The 21,312-nt window shown below is 48.1% G+C and overlaps 1 protein-coding gene across 1 annotated transcript in view; it reads right to left on the reverse strand.

Moving 5' to 3' along the window:
* GALNT17 (polypeptide N-acetylgalactosaminyltransferase 17) overlaps positions 1–21,312 on the reverse strand; it is a 430,076-nt gene that overhangs the window by 228,685 nt on the left and 180,079 nt on the right. The window contains exon 3 of the mRNA XM_029948842.1: positions 1,620–1,786. Within this exon, the coding sequence (XP_029804702.1) occupies positions 1,620–1,786 (167 nt within the window). The remainder of the gene's footprint in view (positions 1–1,619; positions 1,787–21,312) is intronic.

The following is a 21,312-nucleotide window of genomic DNA, read 5'->3' on the forward strand; positions in this document are numbered from 1 at the left end:
CCTCCCGTGGCTCAGACGAGGAACCTCCCTGGCCTTCAGCATGCACACAGGCTGCCTTTCTCTCCCAGCATCAGCCTGTGGGGTGAGGGGGGTCTCTCCCTATGGCCAGTGTGTGTGCATCCTAGGCCAGGAGCCAACACAAGACCCACCCACCCCCACCTAGACACCAGGCCTTCCACTGACTTGTCTCCAAGGACCTCAGAGGATTTTTGGTTTTGCTGTTTGCTGTATATTTTTTAACTGAGCCATCCGTCTAAAGAGAGCGGAACTGCGAAACACCTGTACACACCACTCCTTTCTTTTTTAAAAAAAAATGTTTATTTATTTTTGAAACAGAAACAGAGTGTGAGTGGGGGAGGGGCAGAGAGAGAGAGGGAAACACAGAATCAGAAGCAGGTTCCAGGCTCTGAGCTGTCAGCACAGAGCCTGACGCGGGGCTCAAACCCACTGTCAGTAAGATCATGACCCGAGCCAAAGTCAGATGCTTAACTGACTGAGCCAACCAGGCGCCCCCATGCTGCTCCTTTCTACCTACTGCCATTTTGGGCTCAGTGGCATGGAGAGGACTTCAGACGCAAGATGAGTGAGTCACATCCCAGGACAGAATTTCACTTTCTTTTTTTTTAAGTTTATGTATTCATTTTAAGAGAGACAGAAACAACTCAAGCAGGGAGGGGGCAGAGAGAGGGGGAGAGAGAGAAATCCCAAGCACCTTCCATCCTACCTGCACAGAGGCAGACACAGGGCTCAAACTCATGAGACCTCAGGACCATGATCTGATCCAAAACCAAGAGTCAGATGCTTAACTGACTGAGGCGCCCCCGAATTTCACTCTTATTTTACCTCTTGGGAAAAAACAATGGCTGTGGGTGGGGCTGGGGGGCAGGGCGTGTGGAGGAATCCAGCTGTTCCTGGTCATCTACTTCAGGTAATATGAGGGAGGGAAAATGAGTCCAGGTATGTGGCCAGTAACTTATTCTTTTTCTTATTGTTTATTAATTTTTGAAAGAGAGAATGAGCAGGGTAGGGTTGGGGGTGGGGGGACAGAGGATCTGAAGTGGGCACTACACTGGCAGCAGACAGCCCAACACAAGGCTCGAACTCACAAACCGTGGGATCATGACCTGAGCCGAAGTCGCACGCTTAATGGACTGAGCCACCCAGGCACCCCACTGATAATTTATTCTTTTTTTCTTAATGTTTATTTATTTTGAGAGAGAGAGAGAGAGGCTGGGGAGGGGCAGAGAGAGAGAGAAGGACAGAGAGAATCCCAAGCAGGCTCTGCACTGGGAATGTCGAGACTGACAAGGGGCTCGATTCCATGAACCAACCATGAGATCATGACTTGAACTGAAATCAAGAGTTGGACACTTAACCGACTTGAGCCCCCATATGCCTGGCAGGTACTTAATTTATTCTTAAGAGCCCTATGGGACCGGAGGTCTCATGGACAAGTGTTCGTTCACCCAGCAGTCTTCCTCTCTGTGGCTATGCCCCATGGACAGGGGACAAAGACAAGTGGGTTCATGTTACACAGCAAGTGGCATTTCCCCTTGGCTGACACAGTGCACTCCCGTGTTCCTCCCCAAAACGCTTGTGCAGCTTGGTGGCCCCCATACCTTCGTCACTGTTGTCATCCACCAGGATGATCTCCTTCAGCAGGTGCGTTGGCGTGTGGTTGACAGCGCTGTGGACTGACCGCAGGATCACGGACAGGGCCTCGTTCACGAAGATGAATATGATGGAGATCTGGGGCAGCTCCTTGGAGTACTTCAGCTCCTTGCACCTGGGGGAGAGAGCCAGCAAGTGGAGTCAGAGGAAGGTGGGAGGCACAGGCACTGCGGACGGACACAGTCCACGGACGCCCATGGTCCCCCCTTGGACCATCTTAGTTAAGAGCAAAGACTAAAACCTAAGGAGGAGATCGTAAGGGATCCAGCCCCAGTTCTCCCACACCTGCCACTCCAGGAACCAGAAGCATTGGTTTGGGGCACGTACCAAGCATATCTCAGGCTGCCCGTGTGCCCATACACACCACCTGGTCCCACTTCGGCGCCCACCTGCCCACCTGCTTTGCCGCCACCCCGCCCCCATCTGCCCCCATCCAGAGATGGCCAGGAGTTGATGCATCAATACCCCAGCCCACTCGCCCCAAGAGCAGGTTGACTCCGAGGGGGGCAGTTTACACTGGCTCCCGGAGCACCACTGGTGAAATTAAGCTCCATCATCCACAGTGGCTATCTGCCTACCACACCCTTCGGGACCTGCCTTCCCTTCCTGGCCATACTTCCTCGAGCCCCTAGGGGTGTTCTCTCCACCTTCCAAATCAATGATGCACTCAAATCTTTGTCTCAGGGCTTGCTTCTGGGGGAACCCAGACTAACACATCTATCGGAGACCCTGCTCGGGTAGAGCCTGCATTCTAGAATACAATATAAAATGCACGTGCAAATGATCATATTCAAGGAAGCAAGACCTCTGCCTGCAGAGGAGTGTGCGGCCTGATACACCCCAACTCTCCTTGCAAGCGTTCCTAGAATCTCCTTGGGGGCCGGAGGTAGGACCACCTGCCTACTAGATCCTCCCTCCTAAGACCCAGCAAATCCCCATCCCTGAAAATTGTAATAAAAGTAAAGAGTCCTTTTCACCCAGGCTGGACACAGGGATGTGGAGCTCTGGCCTCCCTGGAGCTCCCGGGGATGCAAGTTTCAGACCCAGGGAACATGCTCTGTGTGGCTCAGCCACAGGAGCACCGCACTCTATCTGGGGGGAGCACTCCCCAATGTGCCTCTCTGCTTAGGCTGAGCTGCACTTGGAAAGACAGAGTGGGAACCAACTGGCATGGGAGAGTGCGCAAAGGCGTTTCAATGCATTCTCCTCCTCCATGTGTGAGACCAAACAATATATAGCGCATGTGTCGGAGGAGAAAACAAAGGAAACGAGATGAAGGAATGGGGGGGGGGGGAAGCACTGGAGAAAGAGCCAGAAAAACGGCTGTTTTTTATGCGGAACAGCTTGGGCTGTGTCGGGCCGTATTCATCATGCAGGCAATTTTCGGAAGAAAATAAAGTTTTGTTACAATATACATTTGTGTCTCCTGGAGGAGACTGTCCAGGCATCCATTGATCATGCAGCCTCATTTTTACCACGTCGCCGTAAATTCACTTCTGGGGCGGCCAGGGAGATTAGAATGGTTATTGACGGGGTTCTGGGCTGTCGGCGGGAATCATCTCATTTACTACACGGTGATCCGAAGGAGGAGGGTACCCCAGAAGATCCCTCTGAGCCCCCTCGACCATCCTGAGCCTGGAAGGCTGGCAGCTTACTCACCAGTCCATCCAAGCGAGCACACATGCCTTACACACCCACCTATTTTGAGCAGTAGGCCCTCGGGCTGGTGTCTTTGGTCCTTTGTTTTTAACAGCCTCTGGCCCTCGGAACTAAGAAGCAAAAAGACCAGACTGCATACCAGCACATTCTTCTCCACCCACAGGCGCTGGGGTCATGATTTGATCAAAACTGAGTTCTGAGTCAAGCCTCTTGGCTGGAGCAGACACTCCTGCCCCCAGGGTAACGTGGGAAGTGTGGGAGCCTCAAAGCCTCCATCTTGCCCCTTCATGGGCCAAGGCAGCCATTTGTAAATCGTGATGGGGGTGGGGGGAGGCAGGGATTTCAAAAATGAGAAAGTGAGAAAGCACTCCGTCACACACCGGGCATGTCACCCTGAGCACACTGTTCATATTTCTTCATCTCTAAAGCTGTCAAAATAATCTGCACCACACCTCGCTGCGGGTCTCTGCCCAAGATCCACTTAAGGGTCCTCTGAGAGCCCTGTGAAAATGCAACGTACCAACTAATGCAACGACCCTGGCTGCCCAGCTGCCCCCCCATTGCCCCTTTGGCTCCTCTTTTTCCTTCTGTATGTTCCCCATCACATGGACCAGGCTTCTAGAGTTTTCCTGCAGCCAAGACCCTCCTTGCAGGATTCACTCAGGAGTCTCCTCCCTGGCCTGGCCTGCTTGGGGGTCATCCTGGCCCAACAGACAATTCACCTCTCCCAGGCTCGGTGTCCTCGGGATTTCACAATGGGCATACAAGGTGAACACATTATTATAAAACCCAGCATTCTGGGGCACCTGGGGAGCTCAGTCTGTTAAGCGTCTTTACTTCGGCTCAGGTCATGAATTCATGTCTCATGGCCCAGGCTCTATTCCTACTGTCAGTAAGCAAGAGTCCTGGGGTTTGCAGCTAAAACACACTCAACACTTAGAACAAGACAGCTTGGAATGCAGTGCAGTAAACACTATGTGCCAAATGGTTGTCCCTGTACCAGATGTGATGGATGGACTGAGCTGATTCAGGAGGGCAGGGAAGAGGAACCGTGAACTGGACTGGAAACATGGATCAATGGATCCAACTTGCACGGTCAAGAACAGAGGGAGGGGCGACCAGCAAGAGCACTCCTGAGCACACAGAAGTACTGGGGTTCCTTCTGTGTCTCTTCCAGGGCCTTCCAGAAGAAATCTAAGGTTGTTCCGCGATGGAGCAGGGAAGAGCCAGGGCTTGGAACCACGCTCAGAGCCGGCTCTGCAAATTCCTATCAGGCTGTGTCACTGTCATTTTCCAAGTGCACCAGAAACATGCACAAGGTCATAAAGGCCGATTAATAAAGGTTCTCTATAGCTGACGGCGAAGCCCAGGCCCTCACAGTGCCAGCAGCATGCAGCAAAACCAGAGGGAGGAAAAGTGGGGGGTGTCAAACAGAATAGGTAGTTTGAGTCAGAAAACACCAAGCTGACTGACTGCACGCAGCCACAGGCTTGGGGCACGCACATTTTCCCACCTACTCCTCCCACTGCCGTGGGTAGTGGTGGGGGTGAGGACCTCTATGGCTCTCCGGCCACCATCATCATATCACCACGACATCAGAGCCAGGTCAGAACGGAGCATCCAGGTCCTGGAGTGTCTACCTTTTGATTTTTTTAAATGTTTATTTATGTTCGAAAAAGAGAGAGAGAGATGAGGGACAGAGAGAGAATCCCAAGCAGGTTCAGTGCTGTCAGCGCAGAGCCTGATGGAGGCCTCGAACCCACAAACCGTGAGATCAGGACCTGGGCTGAAATCAAGAGTCAGACGCTTAACTGACTGAGCCACCCAGGCTCCCCCTCCCTTCCAGTTTCTGAATGTGCTTTACGTATGAGAGCAAACCTGGAATGTACCCGTGTGCTACCACCCCCTTACTTCAGAACCAGCAGCCTGCCCCCCTGATCTGGACGGCCACATGCCTCCCTGGCCTGGACACACCCTCACTGGTACACAGCAGACCCCATGATCTCAAACTGAGAGGCAAAAGGGCCCCACCCCCAAGAAAGCATCTCTGTGGCCCAGCCACTGAGCAAGGGGACTCATTCTCCAAATAGTGGTGTCTTCCGGCCAGAGGTACAGGCAGGAAAAGGCAAACGTGTAAAGCAGTCTATATCAAGCCAGACGATGAAGTCACATCCAAAGCACATCTAACCGCATCCAATGCTTGGTTTTATGTGTCCACTTGGTTAGGCCATGGTATTTTGGTGAAACATTATTCTAGATGTTTCTGAAGGTACTTTTTTTTTTCCCCGATGAGATTAATATGTAGATCAGTAGGCTTGGGTTAAAGTGGATTACTCTCCATAATGTGAGTGGATTACTCTCATCTAGTCAGTTGAAGGTCTGAAGAGGAAAAGGCTGAGGTTCCTTCCCACCCCCCGGGAAAAGGGAATTCCGGCAGCAGGCTCTGCCTTTGGATTCTGGCTGCAACATCAGTTCCTCCCTGGGTCTCCAAGCTGCCGGTGGGCCCTGCCAATTTTGGACATGCTAGCCTTCACAACCGTGTATGCCAAATTCTTTTAAATAAATGTCTCTCTTCTCTCTTTAGCTCTCTCTTTTCCTGCTCTCTTTTTCTGTCTCACTTTCTACGTCCATCTGTAAATAGAATGATATTTGATATAATGACGGAGACAGATAAAAAGTCTCACACCTACAGCTGATGACAAGACCAATCCGAGGTTTCCAGTCTCCACGGCCCTCGGGGGAGCTGCCCTGAGGCAGGTCAAAGCCCTCAATTTCCCCCCACCCCCACCCTCTGCTCTCTGCTTTTACCATTTTCCTCTGGCCAGTCTCCCTAGTGCAGGGAAACGTGTCTCTTACTCCACAGAAGAAATCAAGGCCACCAGCAGCAATTCCCAAAAGTGGTCAGGGGCCTCTGGCATCAGCATCACCTGGCGTCCGGGCCGACCCTGGGCCCGGATCCCTATCGAGCTCTGCATGTGGTTCCTCTGCAGGAGCAGATGGGAGACGCCACAAATATAAGGACCTCTGCCCCTCCTCCCAGGAAGGAAGCAGAGGCAGGATGTCAGACACTCAGGTCTCTCCCCCCCCCAAAAAAAAAAAAAAAAAAAAAAAAAACAAAAAAAACAAAACAACCCTCTTCCACAGCTTTAACTACTATCTTTCTTCTTGCCTCCTTCTTCTGTCTCCTGTCCATTCCTCACTCCACTACCATCATTTGGCTTCAAGTTACCCTAAAACTGCTCGTTAGTTTCCAGTGACATCTGTGTGGCCACACTCGGCAGATGCTTCCCGACCCTCATTTCTGCAGGATTTAACACTGCTGCCTCTCGCTTCATGTAAATGTGATTCACTTGGGCACCGGCACACCCAGGGTCCCCCCAAGTCCCACCTCTGCTCTCTCTCCCACATGCTCGGCCCTGGCCCCCTGTTCGTTTTCCTAGGTTGCCCCTTTCTGCTCCTGCTCTGAATCCCCAGATTCCTCAAGGCTCCTTCTCTGCCCTTTTCTGGTCTCATTTTACAGACTCTAACCAGGTGACTTCATCCTAATCTATGGCTCTGATGGTCACACAGCTTCCAAACCTACATGACTAGCCTGGACCTTTGCTCAAGCATTGGCTTCCCACTGGATGTGGCCACCTGGATGTCTCATAAGCCCCACAAGGTCAGCACGCATAAACTTGACACCTTGCTCTGTCTGTGACTTCCAGTCTTCACTGCGGCAGGTTTGAATCATGACCCATTCACCTCGTCTAGTCATCCACCATATCCTAGAGATTCTGCCCTCTTGAGGTTCTCTTTGTGCCCCTTGCCCCTCTCCCCCTGTCACTGGCACTGCTCTGCCTCCAGGTCTCAACACTTCCCTCCTGGGTGTCACCGGAGCCCTCCTTCAGCCTGCCCTTCAGCAGCTCAGCCTCACTCTACCCACACTGCTGCCAACATGATCTTTCTACACCCAACATGGGGCTCAAACTCATGACCTTGAGATCAAGAGTCCCACGCTGAGCCACCTAGGTGCCAGCCGCGCCCCCATGATCTCCCTAAAATGCAAATGGGATCGGGTCACTCGTCCATATTAACTATCTCCTTGCCTTCTCAGTTGCTTTCACAGTCAGGTTCAAACTCCTTTGCTTGGCTCCCAGGTCAGCCCCAGCGCATCCTTCCAACCCCAGCTCCTACCCCGTTCCCCCAGCTACCGTGAACGATTCATATTTCCCAGAACCAGGGATGCCCTCTCTCGATTCACACTCCTCTCTGCCACAAGTGCCCTTCCCTCTGCCTAACATACCATCCCCTCCAGCCCCACCCCAGCCATGCCCCCAGCCTGACGGCAGACCCTTGTCCTCTGTTGGCTTTCTCTCCCTCTGCAAGCTGCCATCCTGATACCCTTCACTCTCTTCTCTCCCACTTCAGGGCAGCTGGGCTCGCTTTGTTTCCCGAGAGCCCAGCACAAGTCCTTGGCAGATAAATGGTTACCATGTGAGCCAGTGAAAACCCTCCTCCTTCCCTATTTCTTCTCTCTGCTCTTTTTATGATCAGAGACATCACTTATCGTCTCCCGAATCATAACATCAGCGATGGCGTCCCAACACTTAAAAAAGACACCACCCTGAACTCAACTGCCTGCTGTCTCCTTTGATTTACTAATCAGAACTCAAATACCGAAAGCCTGTTTGGGTCAAGTGCATCAACCAGGCCGAGAGTCCCTCCCTTTCTTCCCTCCTCATCAAGGCTCTTCTATAATCCAAGGGACGAGTGGTATCATTTTTAGCAACAGCAAACTTTGCAAAACAAGACACAGGGCCGAGTAACCGAGATGCAAGAGGCCCCTCTATGGGACCGCTCATTACCAGGGAGAAGGCACACTTTGCTGAGTGGTTTAATTTCCTCAAGTCGGGCGAGGCACTCTTCCAGGAAGGAGCAGTGCACCTCATTAGCTCGGTTCCCGCACAGCCAGGCTCTGGGACGAACTGCCTCTCTCAGCATCTGAGTTCTTGTGTGTCCTGCAGATCAGTCACACTGGCACGATTTTCAGGAATCAGGACACAGTCTATTCCATACCTGGTACGGGGTTCTGTCCTGGGGTCCACAGAGCACCGCCCCGCCCCCCCGGGAAAAGCCTCCAAAATCAAATAGAAGATGTGGTGGGCATAGGGATTTTTATTTTCTGGGGCAAGAATTCATACTTTTCATGGACTTCCCACAGGAGTGCAGAGAACGGGGATGAACTGAGGCCACATGGCCAGATGGCACCGCTGGGAGGGACAGACCAGTGCCCAGCCCACACCCTGATTTCAAGCCCCAAAGGATCCACAAAGCTCTAGGCTTTCCCTGCCGGCCTAGTTCCTACAAATGTTTATCTTGGAATATTCCCCAAGCCAGTTTTGATTCTTGAGCTGGTGACCTACTGGGACCACGGAACCGCCATGGCTTTCCTGGGACATCTCCTTCTCGGAATCTGGAAGAGCTGCTTTTCCAAGGACAAGGTCATGATAGCCAGAAAATCCATGACTCCGTTGTCCTTGGCCAGATGGCAGCTATGACAGATTCAAGGTGTGGCAGGAGGTTGGGACACGGGTAGCCCCTACCTGAGTCTATCTTTGTAAGGTATTGGGTTGTTTTTTGTTTTTTGTTTTTTTAGTGAAAAGGGTTGATTCATATTCTTTAACCCTCAACTCTGACCACAGGTCCCTGCTTTGTGCAGCATGCTTTTTCTAGAAGGAAAGGAAGGAGTCACACATGGGGGGGCAGGGTGGGGTGGGGGAGGAAGATTAGGGGAAGGGGCAGAGAGCAGAAGAGGGGCATCCTTCATATTCTCAGCTCAACAGATGGATCTCTCCGGGTATGAGGAAGCTAATTCGGTTGTAGTCAACCGACAAGAACAGAAAAAGAAAAGAAAAACCCTGGAGTTTTATTAAGCAGTGGCTCAGGAACAGAATTTCTAAAAGCAATTAAGGGTAAATTAATGCAGACAGTTTCAGGCCAGAACTAAGAAAACCTCTGTGCACTTAAAGCAGAGGAAAGGCTGCCTAAGTTATTCACACATGGTATTTATCCCATAACCTTCCGAAGGTTATGTGATCAATGGGACGCCCCCATGGCCACAGGAGGCTGAAACCCATTAGGAAATGATCCAAACTGGAAATAATAAATAGCCATGTTCTGGGGCCCAGCAGATCCAAAACGTGGTCAGACTGATCCTTCAGAGAAGGGCCCTAAAATGCTCTGCTCTTGGTGGGAGCCTCGCTCTTCCAGCCCCAGCCCCTCATGGAGCCCCGGTCTGGGGCTAAAGCTTATCTCCTAGAACTTGAATGCAGCCATGAGAAACATGTTACCCAACTGATTATTTTCCCTTTCAATGTTCTGGCCAAACCGAACCCGACACTGACCCCGAAAACACGGCCTTTTCTTCCCACGTCTGGGACACCCTTCCATCCTTGGTGCTATTGCACCTGTGCCCAGAAAATCTTCCCCACGGGCAGGCCATGGGACTCAAATCTGACACACCAGCCCCTCCGGCCTCCGTAGTACTAACCTGACCCTGCCTATCTGACTCAATCCGAAAACGCCTTCTCCGTCCCCCAACTGCCAGAGCGCTTTAGCTGAGTCTGTTTACATTGTGTGGTCAAGTGCATTAACCCTTCACCCCTCATTGTGGGCAGGTCCTCTGCCAAGTGACTTCTTCCAGGAGGTTTTTCTCAGGAAAGAGTCCATTTCTCCACCCGTGGGATCTGGTCATGGCCACATGATTCACTTTGACTTTCAGAACAAGGTGAGGGACTTTTTGCCAGGTCCAAGCATGAGCCTCCAGGGGTTCTCATGCCCTTGGTCATCACCTGAGAAGCACTGGGCTAGCCCTCTGCTCCAAGAGGAAAACAGAGGATGAGTAATAAAAAGGCAACGCCTCCCCTCACCCCTGCAAACACACACACATGTGAGCCCAGCTCTTGCATCCATGCTTGGTGCCAAGAACCTTCCAGTGTATACATAATTGCATGACTTTTCACGGTGCACTAGGAATGTAGGCACACCCATTGTGCTGATGAGTAAACTGAGGCTCAGAGTCACTAGCCCAAAGGCAAGTGAGTCGTAGGCAGAGCAAGACTAAATTCAGATCTACCTGACTCCAAAGACCCTTGTCCTAGCCTCTGAAAAATGAAATCGTTTCTCAAGGAGGGTCCGAGCGGAGGGATGTGTCTTGGCTTCTTTCTCTTAAACAAAGCCACAGGCATGACTATGGAGTCACTTATGCTAAGCCAAGTCACCAAACTGGGGTGTCAGCCTCCCCTGGAAATGTTGTCCTCACTTGTCCGTCGGGAATTGTGGCTCTGATGAGGTCTTAAGTCACAGGAGCCCTTCTCCATTCCCCAAAGTAAAATGAGGTAATCCACCTCATAAGACCCCCAGCCATCCCCACTAAGGGAAGGTGACCCTGTCTGGACCGATCCTTTCTTTTGCTAATCACTTCTTGCCCCACGCTCCTTCCTACGAAAACCTTCCATTTGGCACAGATGTGCCAAATGGAGTGTCCATCCATTTGCTAAATGGGTCACAGCCCTAGTGGCAAACTGCTTAGCAAAGTCAATTAGATCTTCTAATTTCCTTTCTTGAATGCTCTTTTTTAACAGGTTCATTCCTTGATATTTAACCATAATCTCCAATGTTCTATAAAAATAAGTATTACTTTCATAAGTTAGAAATACTACAAATGTTACTTTTCCAAAGATTTCTATAGAACTAATTTTAGCACTTGACAAATAATTCCAACACTGACCGAAAAGAATACACAGGGAAGAATAAATAATGAAATGGTTGAGGGGGAAGGGGTGTCAGGGCAACCCAGAAACACATGATGTTGAAGTCCAACATCAAGTGAAAATCATCTAATCAAGAACGAGATGATGGACACGTGACACCAAAGTAAGATTCTAGAAATAGATCTCATCTTGAAGAATTTATGCCAAGAAGTTTCCACAAGCCAAAAAGGCAAGAATCACACAGTAAATGGTATCAGGGCTACTGACTCTCTGTTGGGGGAAACAGTGAGAGTCTCCCCTACAAACAAACTAAAAGTAAAATTTATTTTTTTAAAGTTTATTTACTTATTTAAGGAATTTCTACACCCAGCATGGGGCTCGAACTCATGATCCCGAAATCAAGAGTGGAACGCTCCTCTGATAGAGCCAGCCAGGCACCTCTAAAAGTAAATATTAAATAGACAAACTGGTTGAGTGTAGAATTCAAAATACAAGGAAAGCAACATAAAAATGTAAGGGAATATTTGTGTAAACTCTGGATATTGAAAAACCCTCAATAGGTTGGTAATGTTTGTAAGCCTCTGATCACAAAAATAATAAAATTGAAATAGCAAACTCCCCCCCACCCAATTCACAGCAATTATAAGGGGAAAAGATAATGAGAGCCCAAAGAACACAGACAAATAAACAAAAAAACATGAACAAACAATTCAGACAATCAAAGAAATAAATAAGAAGCAAAAAAAAAAAATAGGTGAGCCATTGCTAGTAATAAAAAAGACTCAAACAATAATGAGATGTCATTTTGCCTCTATGTGGTGGAATAGTCAATAACTTTTTCTTGCTTCTTTGTACATTTGCTGTTCTTATTTTTTTTTTAGAACAAGCAAATGGAGCAAATGTAACACAGAAAAACACATCAGTTTGTATCAATACATGAATGACAGAACTATATTGCAGAATTAAAGGGAGTTGCTATGAGAAACTACAAATTCTTGGATTTTCACCAGAGCAGGATAGAAGTTGGCATGAGTAAAAAATGCCCAAGTTGTCCCCACAACATGCTTTCTGATGCCACAATCAGAGACAGAAGTCTCAGCCAAAACCAAAATCACAACTATTCTACCTTTTCCAGTGCAGACGGGGAAAAAGAATAATGTGGCCTGATCTCACATTATCCATTCTATAGAGCAAGCATATCTACCAAAGAAATGGACCGCCATCTTTTTTCTCTACCCAGAAGCTATTCCAAGATGACCTTATATAATAAAGGGTTTATATTATTTAAACATAAAACCAATCACTGCAATTGTAAGCCTTCCTCTGTTAGTCAACATGTAGCTTTGAAAGGGCATGAGAAACTTAAATATAAAATAACTGTAATTTTGTTGAAATTACGGAGTTCGCTCCAGCTATCTGCCAATTTCTTAAGGTTAAGGGAACTGCTCATTTGCAATGATAATAATGTTGCATGAGATGTGAGCCCAAGCCTGGGTATTTTACAAAGAAACTGAGCCATCCAACTGAACCTGTCAGGCGTCTAGTCTAGCCCATTAAAAACCATTGATAAAACAACCTCATGATTTCTGCACGAGGACATACTTCCGCTCTGGAATAGAAGGGCATGAAACAAAAACTTCATTTCTCTTTAAATGTCATTTCTACTGGTTTCTCGATATCCTGTAGAATGTCCCCTGTCACCTTGTACCGTCCCTCAGACATGTTAATAACATGTAATTTTCATTCTTTTCAACCTTCCTCCAGGTATTGCCTTCCTTTCTAAAATCCCCCGGGTTAAGATCTTATGCTAACTTGTAGACTTCCAATGTGTTGACTTAATTCTTCCTATCTTGGGCTGGCAAGGGAGGTACAGAAAAGGGACACAGGGCACAGTGGTAATAATCAATCTGTCCATGCAGCTGAAGGCCCCAACATTTACCCTTTCCATCACTGGCCAGTAGGTTTCATGCGATCAGGGACCATATCTCTTTGGCTGATTCATGTCCAACCCACGGGTGGGGCTCATCCTAGATGCTCAGTAAGTCTTTGTAAAATACATAAATAAATAGAGAAGAGGCATCTAGTCCTTTGTGGCATAAAGAGGTTGTATGTAATGCCCAGTTCTGGAATCCTACAGATTTAATGAAGACCCTAGACTCCTAGGAAGACTGAGTCCCCTCCCAGGGTACCTCCTACACCTGTTAGAAGATGCCACATCAGATCCCTGGAGCAAAAGCTCTCCCGTCTGAGGATGGTGACTTCATGTAATTCCAAATATTTTATGATGGATGGAAGACAGTGCCCATCCTTCAATTTTAACACGGATCTTGTGTCTCTCTTAAAAAACAACCAAAAAACCCTGTTATTTTATTTTTACACACCCTAGGACCAGTGTACCTATATCACCTGGAAACAACAGCTTCCTAGGGACATTTGCACATATTGGACATCAGTTATGGACCAGCAAAGTACTGAAGATACAGAAATTTTTTAAAAACCTCACTGTTATCCTGGAAAAGTTCACAGCCCCCTAAGAGAAAAAGATAGGTAAATCGTAACTGCAATTATGGAATGATAAACGTCATGAGAGAAGTTTGTTCAGGATGGTCCACGATTCCTGCCTTCAAGAAGACAGATGGGGCCCGACCCAGAGAAGGGTTTGCAGAGGAGATAAAAGTCGATCCTGGCCATCAAGCGTTAGTAGGTCATTTCTGGCTGAGGACCAGTGAAGGGAGAAAAGGGATAAAGGGCAAAATTCTTCGAGCAAAACAAAATGAACAGCGTGGGCAAAAACAGAGGAGAGAAAACACATTGTGTGCCACCAAGTAAGAGTGTTTCGGGGCATGTCCACGATGAGGGAAAGAAACCAGTGGTCAACCAGGTGCTCTGAAGGCAGTTTATGAAACTCAGACTAAGTCCTCCAGCTGCACGAAGCCATGAAGTCAAGGATTATTGAGCAGGGAAGAGGCATGACAACACAGGACATGTGTCTAAATCAAAGAACAGCATTTCAAGTGAGGCCAAGATATGACCACAGAGGCCAAGTTTCAAGCTCTCGAAAAGACATGGATGTATAAGTTTGCTCCCCAAGGACCTCATTCATTCCAGACCACCCAGATCACAACGCCTGGTCCTCACCAAGTCTGTTCACCTGCTCTTCAGACGGCCTGGGAAAGTTGGGACTCTGTAGGGACATTTTCCAAAGGTACTCACACTTGGCTCAGACACTCTGATTCCTCTTCTAGGCCTCAAAGCTCTGGCCTATCCACGAGGTCTGAGCGGATCTTTGGCAGGGCCCTCTCTACCCCATTGGGAAGAAGGAATGTAACAGAAAGTATTTCCTTGATCTTTTACATAGATTAACAGCTCACCATGTTGTTGGCAGAAACCGATGTCTCTCAGTTCAAGTCAAAACTATGAACAAGGAACTTTATCTTATAGGCAGAGACCTAGATAGACGAGCTAAGCTCTGAAACTAAACTTGTGAGGAGCTGTGGACTCACAGATGGCAGGTGAGGCCAGGGGAAGAAGGGGGCAACTTGCTAGATGTGATTTCTCAATTCCCCAGAGGCCTCAGGCATTAGGGGGCCTCACCCTACCCCAGTCCCACTCCTAACCAGCAAACCCATGTAGCTCAGAGGTGTCCATCAAGAAATCACCGATAAACATGTCCAACAGAAGGGTGGCTCTGCCTGCACCCAAGGCCAGTAGCCACACATCACCATGGCAGCCCAGCAGGAACTGGCCCCCAGCCTCCACATAAAAAGAGAAACCCCTGGCCAGGGGCTTAGAAGTTGGCCCCATGCCCTTAATCCACTCATCCTTATGCTAATACCCAGTAGAACTGAATCTACATCTTACTTTTTTTTTAAGTTTATTTACTTATTTTGAGAGAGAAAGAGACAGCATGAGCAGGGGAGAGTCAGAGACAGAGAATTCCAAGCAGGCTCGCCCTGCCAGCACACAGTGTGACGCAGGGCTTGAACTCACAAGATTGTGAGATCATGTCCTGGGCCAAAACCAGGAGGGGGATACTTCACCAACTGAGCTACTCAGATGCCCCTGAAACTACATTTAGAAAGATAATCCAAAGAGCAAAGAAGTTTTGCAAAGATGGGGCAAGAGAAGCAGGAAATCAATGAGAAGATAAGTAGATCATTTGGCAAGAACATGAAGGGATCAAGGGTCAGAGAAATATTTTTTATTGATAAAAGGTATAATTTAGGTCAATTAAATGGTTATAAATGCATGTATATGACAGCATACTTTGAAAACATGCAAAGCAAAATGTACTGAAAATCTAAGAATGGGGTGCCTGGCAGCTCAGTTGGTTGAGCGTCCGACTTTGGCTCAGGTCATGATCTCACGGTTCATGGGTTCACGCCCTGCACCAGGCTTTGTGCTGACAGCTCAGAACCTGGAGCCTGCTTCGGATTCTGTGTCTTCCTCTCCTCTGCCCTTCTCCTGCTCATGCTCCATTAGTCTGTCCCACAAAAATAAATAAAAATGTTAAAAATTTTTTAAAAGGAGAAAATCCAAGAAGTAAAATACAAACTCCGAATCATACTGAGAGATACTAATCTCTCAGAAATCAAAGGAAACAAAAATAATCAATAAATATATAAAAAGATGATCTATCTCTATAGTAATCAAAGAAATGCATCCAAGAGCTGTAACAAAGTATTTATTTTTTAATCCTTCAGGTTAGCAAAACAAACTGAAGACAGATCTTATACAGTCCTGTTAAATGTGAGGAAAGACACCCTCATACACTGCTGGTTGAAGTATAAACAGGCAAAATCCTTTAAAGAACAAGTTAGCAGCACCCTGCAAAATTAAAAATGAACATGCCTGCACATTCACACCTAAGCAAATGTCAGACAGACATATGAAGCAGCCACTAGTGGTCACCTTTGTCGAGAAGAGTGAGGTTGGGGCACCTGGGTGGCTCAGTCAGTTTAGCGTCTGACTTTGGCTCAGGTCATGATCTTCACGGTTCATGGGTTTGAGCCCCTCGTCGGGCTTTGTGCTGACAGCTCAGAGCCTGGAGCCTGCTTCAGATTCTGTGTCTCCCCTGCTTTCTCTGCCCCTCCCCTGATCACACTGTCTCTCTGTCTCTCAAAAATAAATAAATGCTAAAAAAAATTTTTTTTTAATTCAAAGAGAAGAGTGAGGTTTCAGCCTGGGGCTTTAAGAGGATTTTGTGTTTTACTCTATATACATCTACATAATTTATAAATAATACATTTAACTGCTGTTTGCATGGTTTTTTTTTAATTAGAAAACGACTAGGGGTGCATGGGTGGCTCAGTCGGTTAAGCGTCTGACTTCGGCTCAGGTCGTGATTTCACAGTTCTTGAGTTTAAACCCCGTGTTGGGCTCTGTGCTGACAACTTGGAGATTGAAGCCTGCTTCAGATTTTGTGTCTCCCTCTCTCTCTCTCTGCCCCTCCCCTAATCACACTCTGTCTCTTTCTCTCTCAAAAATAAATAAAAATTAAACAATTTTTTAAATTAAATAAATAAATTAGAGAAAGACTAGGTGCACCTGGGTGGCTCAGTCGGTTAAGCGTCCAACTCTTGGTTTTAGCTCAGGTCATGATCTCGTGGTTTTGTGAGATCGAATTCCAGGTCGGGCTCTACACTGACAATGCGGAGCTTGCTTGGGACCTTCTCTTTCCCTTTCCCTCTGCCCCTGTCCCACCCTGTCCCACTCATGCAGTCTCTGTCTCTCTCAAAATAAACAAATAAACTTAAAATAAAAATTGTTTTTAAAATTAGAAAAAGTCTATTGGATGTGGCAGTTAGAAAATCGTAGGAAACATCTGTGAATTTCAATACATGGCTACGTATGATGAGCAGTGAAGGAAAGAATAGATGCGGTGAATTAAAGCTTCTTCCCAGAAGCCCGGCAATGGAGGAAAAAGGGAAGAGCAGAGAAGCAAGTTTAAACAGAGGAATGTTCACTTGGCATTCGGCCCCACAAATGAATCCCTCTGGCCCTGCGCTCCTACAGCCTTAAAGAATCCTTTTCCCTATTCCACCACAGGCCTGATTGCAGGCAGGAAGCGTGTTAAGGTCCAGCAGGCGAAGTAATGACTTTTTCAAAATGAGTGTCCTGGTACATCTAACTCTTCTCGTCCAAAGACATTTTACTCCCCGACTCTGGATCTGTGTGTGTCTGTGTTTAAAAACTGCCTTAATGAGTAATCGCAAATGGGTTCTGATAAAAAAAAAAAAAAGTGTAGAAAATGTCTGCAATATCCCATAAAATCCTCTACTTCGCACACTGGTCCAGATGAATATTTATGGGGATGCCATTATTCGGCAAAATGATGTTAAATTGGGAATTCCACTCCCACCTGAACACCTCACAGAAGACGGCCTGGGAGAGGCCTGGAGGGGATGTTGGTGGAGGGCACAGAGTCCTTTGGGATGAGGGCTGGAGTGACAGGCTTCATCAAGACACCCCCTCCCCACCAGGTCTGCAAAGTAAAAACCATAGGAACACCAAGGTCCAAACTGCCAGGAATGGAGGAAGGCAGATGGACACATCTGTGTTCAGGAAGTTAGAAATCCGTGTACAGAACCAAGAGTTAGCCCCCTGCTTCCACAATATTGAGCTCAGTATCCAGATCAGTCAAGAGCGAGAATGTGGAAGGCAGTCTGGCTTCAGAGGTCAGGCGTGAGGCAGACCCCAGCCTCCGTGAAAGGTACCCCTAGGCTGCCTCTTCTGTCCTGATGAATGGGAGCCTCCCTGAAGCAGAGATCTGTCTTCCTTTCCTGTCTACTGGTGGTAGCCCAGGAGAGTTCCCTAACTTTTTCCTGCACGCACAGCCTCTGTGGCGGGAGATGTATGGCGCTAGGGACAGCACAAAAGGACGAAGATGCACAATATTGGCCTCGATGGGGGTTGCAGTGACTGCCAGAAAGCCTGTGCTGCATTTGTGGCCCACCTTCATTAAGCATGCGTTATGTGCACTCTGCTCACCCTTGGCATCGTCTGATTCTGCTCATTTTCCCCTTTGCCTCTGTGTTCCCACTTAGATATTTCTAATCGTATTTTATCCCGCAATGCCTGCATTTATATAGGATGGCCTCAAACCTCCTCAGAACCCTATTGGCCACGATGGGGCTTGCTCAGGGTGGAATATCAGAGGCTTTCTGGAGCCACAGACAGCCCCAAGTAGCCACCTTAAGGGCCAGCAAGGGAAATTTAAGTTTTTACGTATGTCAGGAAAAGCATTGAAGGGTTATCTCCAGCTGGGATTTCTTGGGCTGATGTCCGGTCACATGTAGCAGACATTTCATGCTGCACATCCTAGAATTTCAGAAGGGTCTTGCATATCTCCCCCTGTCCCCGGGCAGCCTGTGAACCCTTTCAGTCCTGGCTAGTGTTAGGAGGGCCGTGGGCCTGTTCGTGAGCAGAGAAGCAGGCAGGGTACAAATACGAACGTTGCAGGTGGAAGAAGGTGCTGAATTGTTACTTATCAGTCGGAGAATTAGGGCGCTTTGCCTCCCTATCAGTCCGTGCACGATGATTCTCCACCTTTGGGAACCCCATTACCGCAGCTCCTTGTCTTGGCTGAGAGTTATAAAACATACAATGTGTTTTTTCTGCTGACCTCCCCACACTGCCTCAGTTGCTTTTAATGATGCTGGATGTAGCAAAGTCCTCAGGCGGGGACAACACTAGGGCAGGATAGCCTTTCTGCCCCCGGGGATCCTCTCGGTAGGTCTGGGCACCCGGGAAGCACAGGAGATGTGCAAGTCAAGGCGTCTGAGGACCGCCACCCACCTCGCCTGGCTCATGGGGACTCAGCCAGGATGCCTCAGTGGTTGGTCCAAAAGGCGGGAATGAAGGCTACAAGGAGTCTGGGTCCGGGTACCAGTCTAAGACCAGACTTCTTGGACTCGACAATGTATGTGAACCGCCAGAGAATCTTGTTCAAAAACATATTTTGATGAAGTCCATTTGGAGTGAGGTCCAAGATCCGGCATTTCTAACAAGCCCCAGCTGATGAGGTGGCCAAAGGTACATGGATCACGCCTGGCATCAAAGATTTCGAGCAGGACTGACTTCGAATCTTGGGTCTGCCACTTACCAGCTATGGGCAAGTTACCTAGCCACCCCAGGTGGGGAGTGAGCAATGGGAAGGAACAGGGATGGGGGACAAGGGGGGATGGTTTGAGATCAGATCATTCCGAGCTGGGCAGGGTAGGGGGTGGGTGGAAGTGAAGGCAGGAGGGTCTAGATGAAAGGGAACGGGGAGGTAAGCTGTTCCAAGAAACTGTCTGAATGGCAGCTGGCATGGGCAGCTGGTGGCTATAGAGCGACCAGGACGGGGGGTGCCTGGGTAGCATCCAACACTTGGTTTTGGCTCAGGTCATGATCTCACAGTTTGTGAGTTTGAGCCCTGCACTGGGCTCTGCACTGACAGTGCAGAGCCTACTTAGGATTCTCTCTCTCTCTCATGCTTGTGCTCTCTCTCTCGCTCTCAAAATAAATAAATGAACTTAAAAAGAGAGTGACCAGGACATCATGCACGTTTGGAGATGTCTCTGCTCCGAGGGCAAAGACTTTGCTTCACAACTGCCAGTGTGTTTACCAACGCCTGGTGCAACCCGCGGCACACCATCCACGGTCCAAAATGATCGGTTCTGGAGCACATCAGCACATTAGCAATGGCAGGGAGATGTGAAGAGTGTTTTGTTCAAGGCCCTGTTTTCACAGTTGGAGCAAAGAAACTGTTTGCACAGTTGCCCAGAGTGGCTGAGATCCATCCAGCATCACACAATCAGAGTACGGTCTTGAGCTGGGACCTGAGTTGCTCTTTCAACAGCTGTAAATTGGTCACGCTTTGCTTCACACCCATTGAGAAGGCCATTACTGGGGAAGGGCTGGGTGGAGCGTTTCCTGTAAAAATATACATAAACCGATCTGTTTTGTTGAGACACTTTTGCCAAGGGAAAGGCCACTACATCAGCATCTAGGCTGTAAAAGAAAGCAATAGCAAGTCTTCATCTGAATCGCACGGCCACGTGTGATGTATTCCCTGAGGCCCACGCGCAAGCTTCGAGGAGGCGAAATGGGATCAATGAATTTCTTTGTTAATCTTGATATTTGCAGGAAGCAAACAAACCAAGCACTCTGCAAATCACTGGCTTTAATCTTCAGAATTACTTATACTGCCATTTAGGAGAGTTTTGTTTTCTGGGGAGATTTGCACACAGCAGGCGGCAAACATTCTAATTGCCGTTAAGTACATTTGGTGTAATATGTTGGGGGAAATGTACTCGCTGAATCAGTTAAGCATGAACACACATGCTCACGGGCAGAATGCAAGTTTACACACAGACACACTCACCAAAAGTGTTCGTAGTCACAGGGACAAAAAAATCTTGCGCGAGCAAAGAGGCTGCCTCTTCCAGACATGAAGGGCACCCAGGATCAGCCACAGTTCGCTCCCCTAAATGAGTGTCTAAATTGCACTCAACCTTTTCTGTTCCTCTCAACCCACTCTCTCCCTGGGTTCATTCGCAGTCAAGATACAATGCTATTTATAACACATACTGTGCCACAGTCACCAGGCTTTGCAACCTGAAGCAGAAGGCATTCAATCTAGGCAACAAGAGTAAATAAAGCTCATTGGGAAGTCAATGTCATGGCTATTTTATGCCGCCAAATATTCCAGCCGCACACACCCACTTCTCCTACCAGATTACAAACTCCTTGGGAGTCAGGGAGCGCATTGTGTCCATTTCCACGGTCCTCAAGCTCTTAGCTCTGTGTCTGCCACACAGTAAATATGCAGCTGCTATTTGTTGAACTGAACTGAAGATTCTTCCCAGGAGTAAGAGTGAGAAGGGACAGGATAGGGGCGTGGAAGGGAAAGGGAGCGTCAAGGCCATCTCCAGAACTGATGAGTGGAGGTAGGGGGGTTCAAGTGCTAAGGCAGAATTGCCGTGAGAGGTGCAGCAATCAAGGTAGCTGACTCCCAACTCCCAACTAAAATGTGAGACCATATTTTGAAATATGACGATCCAATCCTGAGCCGATTTTCATTCAAGGTCTTCTGGTCGAGTGTGAAATAATTCACTGAGCCCTTGGTTGCATAAAAGGAACTGTTTAAAAATGTGACAAGGTGTCTAAGTAAATAATTCGTCCTTAATAAAGCAAAAAGCAGAAAGTGGTTACCTGACTATTCTGACTAACAAGGGTCAAGTTT

This window comes from Suricata suricatta, chromosome 8 (assembly GCF_006229205.1).
Source record: "Suricata suricatta isolate VVHF042 chromosome 8, meerkat_22Aug2017_6uvM2_HiC, whole genome shotgun sequence".
Taxonomy (NCBI): domain Eukaryota; kingdom Metazoa; phylum Chordata; class Mammalia; order Carnivora; family Herpestidae; genus Suricata; species Suricata suricatta.